Raw genomic sequence first — 19,083 nt, 5'->3', positions numbered from 1 at the left:
CAAGCAGCCTTACTTGCTTAACTTGCCTCTACTTTACAAACACACATCCCCAAGACATCCCTTCTATAGAGTCTTTTTTTTTTTTTTTTGGAAGACGGGAGCACAGAATAAGAATTATAGTCAGTAGAAACTTCCATAAACAAAGCATCCTAGCCTTGCCATGGTCAAGCAAGAGTTAAACTGAAGATGTTATCTTGCTGATAACACTAACAGGGTAAGAGAAGAAGAAAGGGACTCATTTGTGCCCTCACTGCTACCCCATGAGCCTCATCCTGATCTTTTTTTTGTGTCCTCCTTCCCCAGGACACAGTTCAACCCTGTGGACACTCAGTGTTTCCCAATGCTATGAGTAGTCTTAGGCTAGACCTTCTTTCTTAGAATTAATGTGATAAAAGCATACATAATAATTTGCTCTTAGGAGAGAGAATTCATCTTTCAGTCATCTGCAATCTTATCACATGTGTCTTAGTTAATTTTTTTTTAGAGTATAATCACCTTGGTTATGTTGCTTAAAAATGTTTCCTCCTTAAACATGAGGGAATTATGGAGAAAAGAAGGGCATTTAGGTTATTAAGAGTTTATTTAAATTTTCTAATGATTGCTTTCTAAATTCTGATATTTAAAACATCACTAGGAGACTCAAACCTTAGAGACCATCAGTGGGTTAATCAAAAATAAAACAAACCCCCCCAAACCCTACTGACCTATTCTCCCACCCTTTTCCAATTATAAAAAATCATCGATTTTGCTCTCTTGCTTTTGCTGGATATTAAAGTCACAAAAGCATTCTCCAAAGTAAACATTTTTAAAAATGTAAAACAAGTATGCTACAAAAAAAAAAAATGAAGTTAACCATGTCAGTTAACAGCTATCCAACAGACAATTTTTTACAGTACCATATTAAAGTCATGAATGTCAAGGGGCCATTCCGAAACAGAAGAAAAGAGAAAAGAAAAACCCTGCATTTTCAGAATTATAGTATTTGACAGATTCAAACATGAAACAAACAAGACTTTTTGATAGACTCTTAAATACATACTACTTACATGACACCTTGTAGAACTTTCTGGGGATCAGGGTCAAATAGCCTGTCAACATAGTGGCGACTGCTAGCTGTTACTTCCTAGAAAGTGGGGGGAAAAATTATGACATCTGAAGCCATGCAAATCACAAATTCACAGTATCACCCACAACACAAAATAGCTATATAATCTAACGTAAGGCAGAAGCATTAGAGTTTCTATAAAATACTTATAATATTAAATCATTCTGAGAAAAGCTTGTGACAAGATAAAAAATAAGAGGGAAGAAAGAAGATACCCGGTTCTCACTAAAAACATAACTAGACGGTGGGACTTTTGTGGTGATCCCTGCAAGCTTCGCCAACAGAAGAACTGGGAACAAGTGTTAAGAAGCAAGCCACGTTTCTGAATGGTTGGATATCACCTATATATGAAAAAAAGATAGAAATGTTGCTTCTGCTTAGTACCCATTAAAGGGAGGGAAAATCCAATTCTCAGCAAGGAAAAAAGGACTTCATGAGTCTGTGAAGGGTAGTCTGAGTGCAAGAGGAACAGCCTCAGAGTGATGCAGAGGAGCTGTACTGCTAGGAACAGACATATGTAAAAAATAAACTAATATAAAGGAGTTGTCACACTTACTGTGAGGGAAAAACAATTAAGAATTAGAGTGACTTGTCAGGTCCAACAGAGTTACCCAGTCTAAACTGGCTAAAGCCGCAAAGAAGGGGGAGAGTTAGAGCATGAAGAGCAAGGGAGACACTTACCTCCTTGTATTTGTATTGCAGGGTTTGCTCTATTATGTTCTTTTTTGTTAATATTTATGGGGGGATTGTTTATTTTTTATATCTAATTTTCAGTACTTAACATTATTTAAAGCAAAGAATATATGTCTAAGAGCCATGGAAAAAGAATTTTCGTCCCTTGCTGTTTCTTTCTGAGGCCTGCTGGAATATGCTCATGTACTACCAACCACCCATCAGCAATAAATCACTATAGAGAGGAAGAAATGGTCTTCTGGTTTACCTAGAACCCTTGATTAGAAAAGAGTTAATCGCCAAAACACAGGGCCAGCTTAAAATTCTGAGTCTCCAAAAACAACTCTGGAGAAAAATTTCAAGAACTCCAATTTCCTGACAATATAGTTAATCCAAAATCAAAGCATATTTTCATATTATGAGCTTGCAAAATATCCTCAAAGGCAACTCAAATACCCACTTTCATTTTGTTTTGTGTTTTTTTTTCTTTCTTTGAGGGGAAGGTAATTAGGTTTGTTTATTTCTTTTTGGAGGAGGTACTGGGGATTGAACCCAAGACCTTGTGCATGCTAAGCACACGCTCTACCACTTGAGCTATATCTTCCCCACCAAATACCCACTTTTAATACATACTCCATTTATGGAAGAACAAACTGTAGCAGCAAACAAGCCAAACTGATGAAAATCCTTATGCCCAAAAGGGTACCACTAAGGACTTCCTAACAGGGTCTGGCTTCCTCAAAATAACAGAATCAGAGAGTTAGAAGGACTCTTAACTACCTGTCCCAATCCCCTGGCTAACAAATGAGGGTTAATCTTTACCCAGATGTCAGACTATCAAATGTTAAATAGGGATTCAAACAACAGCACAAATATATCAAGAAATGATATACTCAAGAGCAAAATCCAGGGCAAAACTAAAAACAGTATTCCTATAATACAAACAGATAAGTCTTGTCACTCCATTTGAGCATATGTGCTTTCCAACAAAAGTTCTTCTGCGAACTTCAGATCTTTCGACTCCCTTCCTATCTAGGGATTCATCTTTGACTTTACTGTTCCTCTCCGCACACTCTCCCACAGCTCTATATCTCTTGCCTCTCAATACGGTTTTTAAAAAAGTACTTGGGTTTAAGAGCTGTATTTTAAACAATATAAAGTTCGCCCATTAACAGCAAACTCCCTTACTGCCCTATGACTGGGTCATTCAATTTAACAAGCACTGCAGAACTACTATATATGCAAGGCACTGAGGAAGGCATTAAAGTCAGAAAAAAAAATTAGAAAGGCATGGTTCCTCCCCTCAAGAACCCACATGCTACTGTAATTTTGTGTACATGTTTATATTCCCTACTAAAATACAAAACAGAAGTATATACACATAAAGGCAACATTGAGGAGGGAGTTAATAAGCCAGCAGCATCAGTGAAGGCTTCTTAAAGGAGGCAGTTTTGGAAAATGAGTAAGACGCAAAAGGACAAACAAGGAAAGAATCAGTGTCACAGCCACAGCCATAGGGCATGTGAAGCCAACACACAAGTACCATAAGCAACTACATCAGTTGCTGGCACTGAAAAAGAAGGGAGGAGAGTAGAGAGGAAACCACAGAATATAAAACACAAAAGGCTAACCAATATATCACAACAGGTAGCCAATAATTGGAGAGTTCAGACTGCCTTCTGGTCAAAGTTCTATGCAAGGTGCCGAAGAAAATAGAGGATGTTAAGGCAGAACAGTTCATGTAAAGAGCTTACAATCTATAAAGGGTCAGTCATATATACAAAAAAATGATCCTCTGAGCTGCTTAGGTAGTAGTAAGCTGAGAGGACAGTCACTTACTCAACCGGATTTTACTCTATGCTTTTGTCTAACATATTAATTTGTTTCTCTGTGTGGGACAATTCTCGTATTTCACTGCCTTCCTTTGTAGATCACACCATCTTTCTCATTTCAGCCCTCTTCTCTTTTCTTTTAAAAGGTATCCTGGAAATGGAGATTTGAGAGAGAAGGAAAGTGGTGGAAATATTAAACTGGCTGGTCAGGGAAAACTTCTCCAAGAAAATGTGCGCGAAGACCTGAAAAAGGTGAAGGAATCTGGGAGCAAAGCTTTTTAAGCAAAGAGAATAACAAATGCAAAGGCTCTGAAATGGGAAGTGTTTGCTGATATCAAAGAACAGGAGGCCATTACAGCTGGAGCAGAAGGAGCAAAGGAGAAAACAGTAGGAGATGAGGTCAGAGAAGAGAGACCAGATGGTAAAGAGCTGCGTTGTCCAGTATGATAGCCACTAACCTCATATGGCTACTGGGCATTTGAAATGTGGCTAAAAATGGAATTTAAAATTTTTAACTTTAATTAAAATTAAAAAGCCAATACTGGATTCAGTTATTAGAAAACTGTTAAGAATGTTTAGAATTACTCGGGTATGTAAATCTACTTTCAACTACAAATTTTATGAACCCTAAATACCAATCAAAATACAAAGCAAGTATTTCCATTCAAAATTTAGTATCAAAATTGTGTAAAATACACAACAGATTTTGAAGACTCAATATAAAAAAGTAAAACACTTTAATAATTCCTTATATTGATTACATGCTGAAGTAATATTTTGATATCCTGGTTTAAATTAGATACGTTAAAATTAATTTCATCTGTTTTCCTTTTACTTTTGCAGCACAGTTGCTAGAAAATTTAAAATTACATATGTGGCTTGCATTAATTTTCTACTGGACAACACTGTTATAGAGCCTTGCTGGTCACTGTAAGGATTTTGATATTTTACAGTGTAAATTGGGAAGTTAGAGCTTTAGGAAAAGAGAGACATGAACTGACTTTTTTTTAAAAAGGACTGCGCTGCAATTTGCAATTTCAGAAACATACAAATGGGTGGAGCAGGCTAGGAAACAAAAGAAGGGAGACTAGGTAGGAGGATATTTCAATAATCAGAAATGCTGTATTTCAGAGAGGTGACGAAAGTCTGGACTAGGACAAGAGTTTTTGAGGTAGTAAGATTTACTCAGATTCCAGATAAATGTTAAAATTGAAGTAACTATTAAATTGGATATACTGTCAGAATAGATATGGGGTGTGAAAGATAGAGAAGCCAAGGATAATACTTAAGGTTTTTGCCTGAGCACCCAGAAAGACAAGCCAGTTAATAAGAAGAGAAAAAATGTGGGAGTTGCAACTCTGAGTGAAAAGATCAAAAGTTCAATTTCGGACATGTTAAGATTGAGAATTTTATTAGCCATCCAAGTGAGAATGTCAAGTTAGCAGCTGAATATATGTCGAAAGTTTAGGAGAGAGTGTGGGTGGGAGATACAAATCAGGGGTTGTCAGCGTATAAATGGGATAAATTCACTTAGGGAATAACCACCGATAAGGCAAGGCCTGGAGGCTGAACTCCGGAACACCTGAACAAGAAGTCAGTGTGGTGGGAGGAAATTTAAGAAGCCAAACAGGGGAATTTTTTAAGGAGGGAATAATCAAATAGCATAAGATGATAACTAAGACTATTGGATTTAGGAACATGGAGGTCATCAGTGATCTTGACAACAGCAGTACAGGCAGAATGGAGGGGCCAAAGCCTGTGTGGGGAGGGTTTAGGAGAGCAGAGGAAAAGAAGAATTAGAGAAAGCAAATATAGACAACTCTTTTCAAGGATTTTCTGGGAGTAAAGGGGAGTGAAGAAAGTAGTAGCAAGAGGGAGAAGTGAAGTCAGGAAAGCTTTTCTTTTCTTTTTTCTTTTTCTAAAGATGGAATAAATTAAAGCATGGTTATTCACTGATAGAAAAACTTCTTAAATAAAGAAAAACCTGCTGTGTCAGGGTAGGGGGAGAACTTCTGGAGCAATGTTCATGAATAATTGAGAGGGAACTGATTTACTGACCAAGTAGAGCCAGAAAGTACAACAGCCAGAGGCAATTAATTAGGTGGACATGGTGGTGAGAGCTCGTGGATATTCTCTCTGATCATGTCTATTTTTCTAAAGTTAAAATGGTGAGGGAGGGTGGGAGGCTGGGTGAAGAAAGAAGGAAGGAATACGATACTGAATGTGCCAGAAAATACACCAGGACTGCCAGGCGGAACTAACCCTCTTGAGGTTCATGATTATGAATTTAAAGTGAGACCAGTCAGGATGACTGAGTTTTTCTCCAGCTACATTAAAATGTACAGAAGTTGTCATGAATAAGAGAGTTGGATTTAGCCAGAGCTGGAATTTCACCAGGCACGGCTGACAAAGGCAGAAGAAGGGGTCAGCAAGGTGAGGGTATATGCAAGGGCGTAATTATAATGACGGATCTATTGAAGACCAGTGAAAAGTGGTAGATTAATAGAATGCAGGTTTAACAGAGGGACTGAAGAAGGGCCGTTGGTATTCAGGCAGTAGAAGGAGTGGTTTGAGAGGACAGAAGGTGGTGGCCAGGATGTGTAAAATTGAGCTTATAAAGGGGTTTTAGTTATTGGTAAGGTCAAGGTCTAGGAAATAACCATGGGAAAAAGTACCTCAAGGTAGGACACGGTATATGATCATTGGGGAAGTCTAGAGTTTAAGAAAAACTGTCTATCACAGATAATGAAATTTCCGTAAGTTATCACAGAAATACTGCTAGAAAAAGTGACCATGAGCTAGGAGCCAAAAATCCTAAAGAAATGAGGGGAATGATCCAGAGGGTCTACAGACGACTACAACAAGGTAGAGTCTGGTGAGATTCCGAGCTGGAATGTTTAGAGAAAAAGGAAGAGAGGGGTCTGAAAAGAGCAATGAGGAGCAAGTCTGTATCTATACTGTAGGCCTGGAGGCATGAGGGAAATGGGAAGAAAAAGAGTCACCAGCCGAGAAGATTGCAGGAGAAAACTGAAGAAAAGGGTGTCAACAGGTGAAAAGCCCAGTTTCAGTCTAAACAAAACAATGAAGGAAATGTTCAAAGAAGCTGAGGATAAGAGAAATCCAGTGAAAAGAGCAGGAGAAAGGCAAGGGATCTGGATAGAAAAGTACAGGGACAGAACATACGGGCATGAGGAAGGTCCTTAGAGTCCTCAGCATCTTGTGGTAGTTAATGTAAACAGAGATAAAGAGCTTAATCCTGACAACCTCAAGGAAAAGAAGAGTGAGGCTGGATACTGGAGGAGGTAGAGGTGAAGAGAATTTGGGGGCTTTTTCATTCTTGCCAACAACAGTGTGGATGTTGGAGAGGGACAGTTTGATCCGGGCCACTCTTATTTACTCCAGAAATATAAGCAGCACTAAGTTTCCTTCCTCCCTCCTGTCCGTAGAGGCCAAAAGGTTAGGAGACTTTCTGATGATCTGTCCTTTCAAGATGTGGCTTCACTCACACTTCAAAACAACAATACCCTTTTAAATAACTCTCTGTAGCTTCCAGTAGCTGGAAGGGATTGCACACAGTGATTCCTCCATCCTCCCAACCAATAGAGTAAATGTGCCAAGCAGCCAGCTAAAGCTAAGGGTACAGTTTGTGCCCATGAAGGAGAGTAGTGCTAGGCAGGGTCACACTATGACCTCTGCTTTTTGGCACAAGGCTTCAAACAAATGACTTAGTAAGTCCTCAAAGCCTGGCTCTGAACTCATGTACCCATTCAAAGCTGCAGAAGCCACCACAAATGTGTATATTAAAATTCTGTTACAGTTTTATGTTTAATAGAATCCCCCCAAATTACATTATGTGAAAGTGCACATGGATCTCTTCAAGCAGAAAGTCTGTATATGTGCCAAATTTGTGAATTAGAGTCAATTCTAAGTAGAGTTGCATGTATGTATGTATGAATGGGTACTAAACATTAAAGAAAGAAGAGTGAAGCAAATTTCTTCTTGAAGGAAAACAGAAACAGGTAATGAGTTGCACTCCATTGTGGAGAACTATTATGTGGAAGCAATTTCCCTTTTATTAGGGTGACCATCTGTGACTGGCAGCCTCGGAGATGGCCCCCAATGATCCCTATCTCCTGGTATTCAAGCCCTCTGCAATGACTCCCCTTGAGTAAAGACTGGCTATAGTGACTTGATTCTAGCAAACAGAATGCAGCAGAGGTGATGAGATGTCATTGCAGAGCTCTGTCTCTGTCTCTCCCTCTTGGTGTCCATGTCTGTGTCTGTCTTGTCTATCTGTCCCTCCCTTTGTCAAAAGCCAGCAGCAATGTTGTAAGGTGCCCTATGGAGAGGCCCACATGGAATGGAACTGCAGAGGGGGGCCTGGCCAAAAGCCAGCAAAGAATTGAGACCCTCAGTCCAACAGCCCATATGGAACTAAATCCTGTCAAAAACCATGTGAGTGAGTTTGGAAATGGATTCTCCCTCAGTTGAGCCTTCAGGTGAGAGGTGGCTCCTGCTGACACCCTGACTGCTACCTCACAAGAAAACTCTGGGACAGAGGCACTAGCTAAGCCACATCTGAATTCCTGACCTACAGAGACTGTGAGATAATAAATGATGTTTTGAGCAGCTAAGTTTGGGGGTAATTTGTTACATAACAATAAATAGACAATCAATAAACCTTCAAATTTATCATTCAAACCAGGATAATTTTAACACTGAAAGAGGGCACTATTAATTCCTGTCAAAGAATCACACATGTAAATGAAGAGTGTTGGAGACAAACTGGGCCATGTGCTCACCCTACCTATTATTCCTCTTTAGTGGTACAAAAAAAAAAAAAAGAAAGTAAGAAAAGAAAAAAGAGAGAGAGAGAGAGAAAACTTAGTGACAGCTCAGAAGACTGGTCAGACATACTGAAAAGGCAAACTAGAACAGTCTCTAATTGCCCTTCTGAATAAACAACCCTTGACTGGGGTGAATTAAAACCCTGTCTTTTGAAAAAAAAATTATTTGGGAAAGGTTTTGAATGACAAATTACTAAGTTCCAGGCTTGCCACGAATGGGATTTAACTCAAAAATTAGGAGAAGTAAACGTGATCAACTGAAGTTTTGAAAACCTGAAGTGAAACAATAAGTATATTACATGACGAAGAGTGAGAGTTTAAGTATGACTAAGAAAACACCACAAGGACCTACTGTGTAGCACAGGGAACTATATTCAATTTCTTGTAATAAGCTATAATGGAAAAGAATCTGAAAAAAAAAATGTATGTATATGTACAACTGAATTGCTTTGCTATACACCTGAAACTAACATTGTAAATCAACTACACTTCAATAAAAAATAAAATTAAAAAAAGAAAATGTCAAACTACTTTATTTATTTCATTAAAATCTTGTTCTATGTATATTTTATTAAAATAGTATGTTCTTTATTTCTACCATACTCAGGCACTGTGCAGTAGAAAGAACAAATGATCTGGCATTTGAAAACAGGCTTGAATCCTAGTTCTACCACTCTGCAGCTCTGCAACTTAGGGCAAAAATAAATAAAATTTTGAGACTATGTCTTCAAGTTTAAAGTGGTGATGTTGCCACATAGCTCAGAGTGTGGATCAAATGAGATAACATACAGGAAAAAAAACCTTGTAAACTGTAAATGAACCATATAAATACTGACTTCAGGAAAATTCTATTTTTGTATTAAAAATATAATTGCCTTAACAAGCATACTAATGTTCTTCTTGGTTATTTATATTCACATTCATGGTTAAAGCCTAATTATTCAGATACCTTTCCTCACCTGACAGAAGCTTTTTCTCAGAGCAAGCTAAGTACTTAGCAAGAAGTAAATAGGCATTTGAGTGCTGAATTTAACAATCTAAATGTTCATTATTTGAGATTTTAAAAAACTCCTTAAAAATGTATTAAGTAATCACTTGTGCAGTTTTTATTATTAACTTCCATTGTAACTGTAGGTATTACCATGGACTAAGAGAATATAAAGTCACAGTTAAGAATACCAATATATAGTTCAAAGAGTAATCAACTTATAGTGTTCTCTTTCCCATACAACCTACCCAGAAAGGAAAGGTAGACAGAATAAATATTTTTATAATATCTGACACTTGTTTAGTATATTATACTTTACAAAGCATTTTTTTTACATATCATAATACCTTTTTATAAACTTTTTTTAAATTTTTAAATTATAGTCAGTTTACAATGTGTCAATTTCTGGCATACAGCATAATATTTCAGTCATACATATACATACATATATTCATTTTCATATTATTTTTCTTAAGCATTTTCATATCTATTTTCTCATTTAATTCATGTGTTCTTTAGAAATTAAAATATTACAACTCTCAATAGTGAATTCTGACCCCTAAGAAATGACTGTTTAAATTAATGATTGCCAATCAAAATTTAATATGTCAATTATTCCGCAAACTACTAGGAACTTCAAGATAAAATTGTTCATTCTGTTGATCATTCGGCACTGTCAGGAAAAATCTTGGTTTTGGGAAGAGATGAAAGAAACACAACCCTGAAAACAATGTTTGAGCTCTATAAACATTCAGCTTAAAACATATTTCAGGCTGAAATTCAACATATGACTATCTTTAATTTACTACGTATTATGCTGGGTGCTGGTAGTGAGAGATAAGACAGAGTCCCTTGCCCTCAAGGCAATTCACAGCACCGAAAGGAAACAGATAGGTAAGTAAGTTACAGTTGTTACTTCTAACACAGGGTAAGTGTAACCATAAAAAGGGACACAAGATAAAAAGAAAGTTGAAGATACAATTAACTGAAATACTGAAGTTAGGGGTGGAATGAGAGGTGGTATCTAAGCAGCAAGGATGATTAATGAGAAAGACTAGAATTATTTTGCAAGGTGAAAAAGGGAGGAAAAGGGACAAGGACTCTAGGTAGAGAGCACAGCACATGCAATGTGATGTGTTTGAGAACTGCAATTACTATTATAGTGAGATAATATATACTTGGGAATACAAAAACAAAGTTGAAGTTATACTCCTTAATTCAGTCAGTCAACTTTTAAACAGCTATGCAGGCACTGTTCTAGGTTATGAACAAAGAACTCTCCCACCCCCACCTTACAAAAGCACCCACTTTTGCAGAGCTTACATTTCAGATAGGGGAGAAAGCTAAAAATTAATAAACATAATAAATAAGTCATATAGAATATTAGAGGGCTATACATGCTATGGGGGAAAATGTTTAATAGCACATTTTATTTCCATCCCCTTACATTATACACTGCACAAGCTTGGGGGAGGGAGAAGCGCAGGAGAGAAAAGGAGTTATACTAACATACACACACCAGGCAGAGAACCCCATACTCTTAGCATCTCAGCAGTTCTAAACACGGACAGCACTACTGCCTAAGATGCATTTTGTAAATCTATGGAAGTGACTTTGGCTGTCAAAGTGACAATAGTGATATCTAGTGGGCAAGGACTATGAATGCTAGATGTTCTAAAATGAGTGGCAATAGGCCCACATCCCAAAAGACTTTCCACTATGCAGTCATGTAGGAAAATAAAGTTTATTTTAATTATCTGAGCCTAGAATCAAACTCCATTTTACATACAAACACAAAATATGCTTTGTATCATTTTACTATACAGTTTTCCAAGAATGCTTGAAAAGGGTTGTACTTTGTCTTGTTAGGAACTTTACCAAAAGCTGTTCATTTCAGAAAGTCACATCAAAAACAGTATCACTTATTATATTTAAGTAACCATACATCATACCTATATCAGTCTGTAGTGCAGCAGTCATATTCACAGCCAACCTTACCTCATCTGCAAATATATCACTATTTTATTACTTCTTTCCAGTATAGTAGTACCTAAGTATTTACTCATTTAAATGATTTAAATTAGTTTCCTGTGCTTTCTCCCTTAATACAGATGGGGCATTATGCCAACCCTTAAAAGGTTACATGTGAGAAGAGTTATGGATTTCACTTTGGGAGAGCCAAGGAGGTGCTTTAAAATGTTTTAAGGGGATATGGAGGCTGGTAGAGCAGGGAACCACTAACTGAAACAGCTTTTAACATTTCAGTTAATTGGGAGCCCCAGAACCAACTGTCTATCCCAAAACGATATGAAGCCAAGATTTCATTTTCTTGACGCCTCTGAAACTCTCAGTCCAAACAAATGTCACTTTGACTATTTTCTCAAATGCCAAATAAGTGTACTGCTTAGATCAGTCACAAATTCACAATTATTCATCTTAAAGTCCAGAACACTTGATGTGTTTGTGTCACTAAACAGATTAGGGCTACCACAATCTAGAACATCAAAAAATGATACTTTGAAACCAGTATTTTACTAAATTTACTAATGTCCTTAATTTCAAATCCTATGTCCCCCTCCTTTTTTCTGACCGTGTTCTGGTGCGATAAAGTCACAATATCTTAAATACTGCCTCATCGTTACTTGAAGAGTTCTGGTGACACAATATTTCTCTGCTAGAGAGTTAATTTCACTATTAAAACTAACTGCTAGAGAATTTTTTTTTCTTCTGATTTTGAGGGGAAAAAAATCTACCTCCTTCTGGAACAATAAAAAAAAAAAGAATAATATCAACAAAGACTGACCTTTTCTCTGCAGATGGCTATCATGTCCTCCCTGTGTATTAAAAAATTCCCACTTGCCTCCAAAAGGAGAAAAATAGAAGAAAATGTTCAAGTAACCCCCCAATTTTGTGGATATTTTGGGTTTTCTTTTCTTTCACTTTCTTTGTACTCTGGTAAACTTCTGGCACCATTAGGACCCAATCAGATTCTCAATCAATTTTTTTCAGATTCATCACATAGTATTTTTGAAACTATTTTTATCCTTAAATTTTCTATTATGAGATTCATTCTTGGGTGATAATAGAGGTTTAACGCATCCTTTCTCCCCATATTAACCAAAGCCCTGCTTTTGTGCAGCCTCTAGCAACTTAGGGAAGTTTATAAAATGGTACTTCAGTTTGGCTGGGTCCAATTAGTGTAGATTGTAACAGACTTGTGACAACTGAAATTCCCAGAATATAATCTGCTTCAAACTCATAAACACAATCATGAAAATACTTAATCTACTTGGATAAGAGGTAGCCCTCACCTCTCAATAAGTAATTAAGACTGAAAAGCAGATTTTACATGTTAAGAGAATTTATTTTAAAATAAATAGCAAATAAATCAGTGCTTATAAATTTTGAAAATAAAATCCTAAAATGTAAGGCTATCCACACAAATTTTTTTTAACTAGGTGTTTAGAAATCTGACTGACATATATAATAGCACATGACAGTGGACAAGTGTGTCTCTCTGGTTCTCAGTTATCCCCAATAAAAAAAGAGACAAGGATGAACTAAAGATTATCTGCAGGTTTCTTTCAGGCAAAGATTCTATAATTTTACTCACACAAAGGATTTTTTTTTCATAACAGGAAAACCAGAGCATAGTTAGATTAAAAAGGATATGAAGAGCAGCCTTTACTTTTTCTGTAGTGAGTTTTTAATGTAATGAAATATGATTATAGCCTCCGTATACTGTATCAACATGCTATAAACATGCTTTGGTGGTCTCAGAACTGGAAACAATTTATCATTCATGCTTCTTTCTAATCAGGCACCACAATGTTTATCCTTTTAAAGTATGGTACAAATCACAAAGAGCTATTTGGGTCTAGATGATTATTAAAGTTCCTTCTCACTATTAAATTCTACTCATGTTACTCTTCAACGTAGACAAGAATGTCCAAAGACCGAGGGCCAAGAAGAGATCTCTCTAAATAGAGTAAATGAACTATGTAAGAAGGATTTACGGTGCAAAACAGTAGAATCTGAAAGTCCAAGGGAGCAAGAACCATCTCTGGGGCACTGGAATGACAAGGGTTTTGAGGAGTTGTATAAAGATTGAGATATTCACTCGGCTGGCAAAGTTCATTTAGATGTCTTCGAAGATGATAAGACAGCCCAGGAAATCCACTAGGATGCATTCAAATGCCTACTTTTCAATCCTGGCATAACAAAGAGTGAAGCTATTCAGACACGGGTGTGGTGTTGTCCTAGACCGTAAGAACAGTCTAAATTACTCTTCAAAATTGCAGTAATGTAATGACTTAGAGATCCGGGGTACCATCTTTCATAGTACACCTCAGAGGTGGTATTGACCAGACAGGCTAGCTGCCTCCTAGTGGAAAAAAAAAGAAAGGAAGAAAGAAAGAAAAAAAGGCCTCATTTGCTTCAGATTCTTTGAGGCAGTAAACGCCCTTGCCTCGGAGCTATCCATGGTGCTTGACTCATACTCAGCCCCGTCACTTCAGCAATTGATACATTAGCTTTTAGATCATAGTACCACTCAGGATCTGTCTGACCCATCATCCATCTTGTGGGCTGTGACTATTATGCCAATATCATGGGCCACTTATAATTTCTGTCTATTCCACTTTGTCTGTGCTGGACCACAAGTGCCTTACTTTGTCTTAGCTTGGATCTCACACCCAGTTCTGCCTCCCAAGCCTGCTACACCATCTGCTACACAAAGCCCTTTCTATAGATATAACGCACCTTGCAGAAAATCACTGGTATACACTAGGCAAAAGATTAAGGTTATTTATAGAGTCAAGTCCCCCACGTAATACCTTACATGAGTTTTAAAATCTTGTTACAATTTTTACCATTCCAAAATGATTTTAAATGACTTTTAAATTTTGCTATATGTTTTTGTGACTGATTTTGGGATGAATAAAGAATAGGAACTGTTAACTCAAGATTTATGTGTGAATTTCAGGGAACCCATGAACCCCCTGGAATGATGTGATTCTTTAGGCAGATACATATTCTTCTGGGGAAGATGGTGGTGAGCCTCTTACCATTAAAAGGTTAAGAACCACTGATCAATATGCTGAAGACTTCCAATAATAATCACCTCCCTAGGTTTAAACACTAAATCTGTATATCTGTTGTTTAGTAAATATATTTGGTCTTTGTCCCAGTTCCTGGCACAGAACTCTTAAAGCCCTTGAAATTTCCTGGGTGATATGAGCGTCTTTCCTTATTCATAAGAAGCACCTTTTGAGCATATCTGAGTTTATGCTAATAAATGATTAGGCTAGGGCCCCTAGAAAACCTCAAGATGGGACTGGTTACAGGAAAGACCAAGTGATCAGAGGGCTGGAACTTTCAGTCAGTGGAAGAGTGGGGAGGCTGGAGATTAAAGCTCTATAAAAAATCCTGGATAAAATATGATGAGCTTCCAGGTCGGTGAATGGATCCATATACCAAGAGGGTGACGCACAAGGACCAGTTCCGTAGGGACAGAAGTTCCTGCACTTGGGATCTGCATCTTGCCTTATGTACCTCTTCACCTGGCTGTTCATCTGTATTCTTTATAATAAAATGGTAAACATAAGTAAATGTTTTGCGGAGCTTTGTGAACTATTCTAACAAATGATTGAATCTGAGGAGAGAGTTGTGGGAACCCCTGATTTATAACTGGTCGGTTAGAGAACAGGAGAACAAGCTGGACTTACAACTGGTGTCTGAAGTGGGGGCACTCTTGTAGGACTGAGTCCTTAACCTGTGGGATCCGATACTATCTTCAAGTGGATAGTGTCAGAATTGAGTTAAATTGTAGGTCACCCAGCTTGTGTCCACAGAGAATTGGAAAATTGCTTGGTGGTGCAGAAAATATTCCAGAATATCCAACTGTCTACTGGACACTTGTAAATGGATTTCCAGAAAACACATCAAACTCAGCATGCCCAAAATGAAACTCATTTTTCCTCCTTACTCCTCTAATGTGTTCCTCTCCTAATCCTCGCCCTCTTGGTAGAGGACACCCCCTAGCTATAAAGGTACAATCTTGTCCACCTTGCTTGATCATGACTTATAACTCTTTCCTTTTCCTCATTTCCCTTATCCAATCAGTCACAACTTACAAGTTTTTGAAAGCTTAATAAATAATTAAAACACTCCTGAAGCAAAAGAATCACGTGTTCTGTAATCATTTTGCAAGTAGTAAAGACCTCCAAATAGTAATAGAAGGTGGAAACTCTTCCCACCAGACCACAACTTTTCATTTTTAATAGAAAGCATAACACTGACTCATCATTCCCCTTCCCCCAATAACTGTATTATGAATATACTGGAGAATGTAGAGAACTCTTTTATTCTTCTGAGTTTATGACATAAGTCAAAGTGACAAGTAGGGACTGTTTCTGCAAAACAGCTCTCATTTGGAATACTTTTCATTCCTGTCTAAACAGTGCTAAGGATCGCAGCATTACTGCTCAGGGAGGGCAGCTATTCTCCCATTTTCAGAAGGTAACAGGAATCTCCCTTTGTCAATAATCCCGTATCTTTACCTAAAAGCCAACATGACAGATGGCACTGCAAAACAACTGCCAAATCAGAAATAAAAAAGATACAAATCAAAATAACTGAAATTCCTGGGTCCTGGCACTATTTTAAAATTCTTAATGAGAATGGGAGATGAGAGGGCTAGATCTCCAAGTGAAATTGAAAGACCCTACCTGAAGGTGTTCTAATTCTTGGTAAAGCTTAAAACACTTCTTGAGCATTCACTGTCTGAATTCAGGTGGCAGTCTTTCCTTAAAAAGAGCAAGATGTCCAGAAATGTACAATGGGCACCTCCCATTTTTCACACATTGCCATTAAAGATTAGAACATTCATTGTTATTAATTTCTTTTAGGACCACCTCCTGTTATACTCTGTGCTTATTGGTGCTCTGTAGAGTAAACAAATGGGAAACTCTAAAATGTGCTTAGGAGATTTTACTTTGCATTTAATACCCAACAGAGGCCAAATTCATGCTTATAGAACAGCTGGGTTTAACCTCACAAAAAATTTTTTTTAAACTCTTATCAGTTGTCTATGTAAGAGAGCAAGTCACTATGCAGCTTAAGACCAATAAATACTTATAATCACCAAGAACAGAACAAAATCAAGGAATATCCAGACTTGGAATACCCTATACAGTTCTAATAGCTGCTTGTCAAAAAGACATACCAGCACAGAGAAAAGAATGTAAAGAAGGCCTTAGCTGAGAGGGGGGGTATAGCTCAGTGGTAGAGTACATGCTTGGCATGCACAAGGTCCTGAGTTCAATCCCCAGAACCTCCATTACAATAACTTTCTAAATAAATAAACCTAATTACCCGCCCCCCAAAGATACAGTTAAAAAAAAAAAGCCTTAGCTCTCTGTGCCAGCCTACAGTATGATTCAAAGGCATTTTATTATCTTGCCTCACTCAAATCATTACAAAGTGACCAAAGTAAAGTGTAATCCTCCTCTTAACAGGGTCTTTCAAAAAGCATAATTTTCATTTTGATTAAGTCCAGTTACCAATCTTTTAAGAAATACATCATGCATTTGGTATTGAGTCTGAGAATTCTTCATTAAGCCCAAGGTTCTGCAGATTTTCTGTTTATTCTAAAAGTTTAATTTTATACTTTACAAGTTAAATTTATGATCCATTTTGAATTAATTTTTATACAGTGTGAAGTTGAGATCAAAGTTCATTTTTTACCCTATGTTTAAGAGGATGAAAAGATAAGCTACAGACCAGGAGAAAATATTTGCAAAGCACCTATTTGACCAAGGACTCATATCTAGAATATATAAAGAGCTTTCAAAACTCAACAGTCAAAAAACAAAGTCCAATTAGAAAGTGGGCAAAAGGACATGAAAAAGTATTTCACTAAAATATTTTATTCATATTTCAATAATATATGGATGACAAATAAGTAATAAAAATGTTTCTATCATTACTAATCATTATAGAAATGCAAATTAAGACCATGATGACATCACTATAAATCTATCAGAACAGCTAAAATAAAAAATAACAACATACTAAATGCCAAAGAGAGTGCAGAGAAACTGGATCTCTCACACATGACTGGTGGGAATGTAAAATGATACAGCCACCACGCTGGAAAAGTTTGTCAGTTTCTATAAGAATTAAATATACATTTACCATACAACCTAGAAATTATACTCCTGGGCATTTTTCTCAGAAACACAAAAAGTTATGTCCACACAAAAACCTGTAAATGTTTGTTCATGTAAGGTTATAACAGCCAAAAACTGGAAACAACCAAAATTTCTAATAGGTGAACAGTTAAACTATTTTTTAAACATTCATATTAAACATCCATACCATGGAATACTAATCAGCAGTAAAAAGGAACAAACTATCGATACACACAACAGCTTGGCTGGCTCTCCAGGGCGCTATGCTGAGTAACAAAAGCCAATCTCAAAAGGCCACACACTGTATGACTCCATTAATGTAACATTATGGAAAATGACAATTATAGAGATGGATATAGTTGATTAGTTGTCACCAGGGGTTAGAAATATTGGGGTTGGGGGAGTAGGCAGGTGTGACTATAAAGAAGTAGCATGAGGGAGATCATGACTGTAGTGTTACACAAATATACACACGATAAAATGACACAGAACTGTACACATATTTATACCAATATCAATCTTCTGGTTTTGATACTGCACTATAGTTACATAAAATGTGACCAATGGGAAACTGGGTGCAGTATACACAGGGATCTCTCTGTACTATCTTTGCAACTTCTTGTGAATCTGTAATTATCTTAAAATAAAAAGTTAAAAAAATGCAATCAATGTAAAATCACCCAGAAGTCTGGGAAACATGGGAAAAGTTATAAATTTATTGAAAAGGGTGATGTTGTAATGCTAAACGCAAACCAAAGAAGGCTGGAGGTGATCATGATGCAGCCTAAAAAGGCACCTAGAGGTTTTTGTCCAACTCCTCTAAATAGATAGTTCAATTGAATACTTACTGAGAACCTAGCATATGCAGGACATAGTGCTATATATAGTAGTGGGATTAAGAAGAAAAGGTCAAGCACTTACCTCTGAATTAATTTACTAAGACATAATAGAATAACTATCAAAAGCCTCAGGGCCTCTGCAAAAGCAGTTCCCTTTGTCTGGAATGCTCTTCTATTTTTCTAGTTGGTTCATACTCATCCTTGAACTCAGCTCATGTCAATTCCTGAAGGAAACTCTCCATAGCTCTCCTCATTGCCCTCCATATTAGACCATGTTCCCCTATTACATGCTTATACTGCACCCTATATTTTTCATTCATAACACTAATCACCATTCACAAAGAAATGTGTGACAATTTGATATCTATTTCCCTCATTAAGTTTAAATTTCCAAAAGGGCAGAGACAGTCTATGAAGCTCACCACCATATTCCCAAACCCAACACCATGCTTGGTAAATGACAGAAGCTGAAGATATGTTACGTGAGTAAACCCATACAATCCTATAATTCATATGTGCAAACAAGCAGGCAGACATTAAGAGTTACTGGGGTTTGGAAGAACCCAACATCACTTCAACTTGAGAAAGCCAGTTTATATGAGACAGAA

General features: G+C 37.1%; 1 protein-coding gene across 5 annotated transcripts in view; it reads right to left on the bottom strand.

Moving 5' to 3' along the window:
- The window catches only part of ARMC8 (armadillo repeat containing 8), a 95,146-nt gene that overhangs the window by 73,172 nt on the left and 2,891 nt on the right, over window positions 1-19,083 (bottom strand). For 4 of the 5 annotated variants that reach the window (XM_010976768.3, XM_031441759.2, XM_064491486.1 and 1 more), the window contains exon 2: window positions 1,047-1,123. The exons of the other annotated variant lie outside the window; for it this stretch is intronic. In XM_010976768.3, the coding sequence (XP_010975070.1) occupies window positions 1,047-1,123 (77 nt within the window). The remainder of the gene's footprint in view (window positions 1-1,046; window positions 1,124-19,083) is intronic. 5 annotated transcript variants of the gene reach the window in all.

The sequence above is a fragment of the Camelus dromedarius genome, chromosome 2 (genome assembly GCF_036321535.1).
Source record: "Camelus dromedarius isolate mCamDro1 chromosome 2, mCamDro1.pat, whole genome shotgun sequence".
NCBI classification, from domain to species: domain Eukaryota; kingdom Metazoa; phylum Chordata; class Mammalia; order Artiodactyla; family Camelidae; genus Camelus; species Camelus dromedarius.
This window is presented reverse-complemented; position numbering and strand designations above follow the sequence as displayed.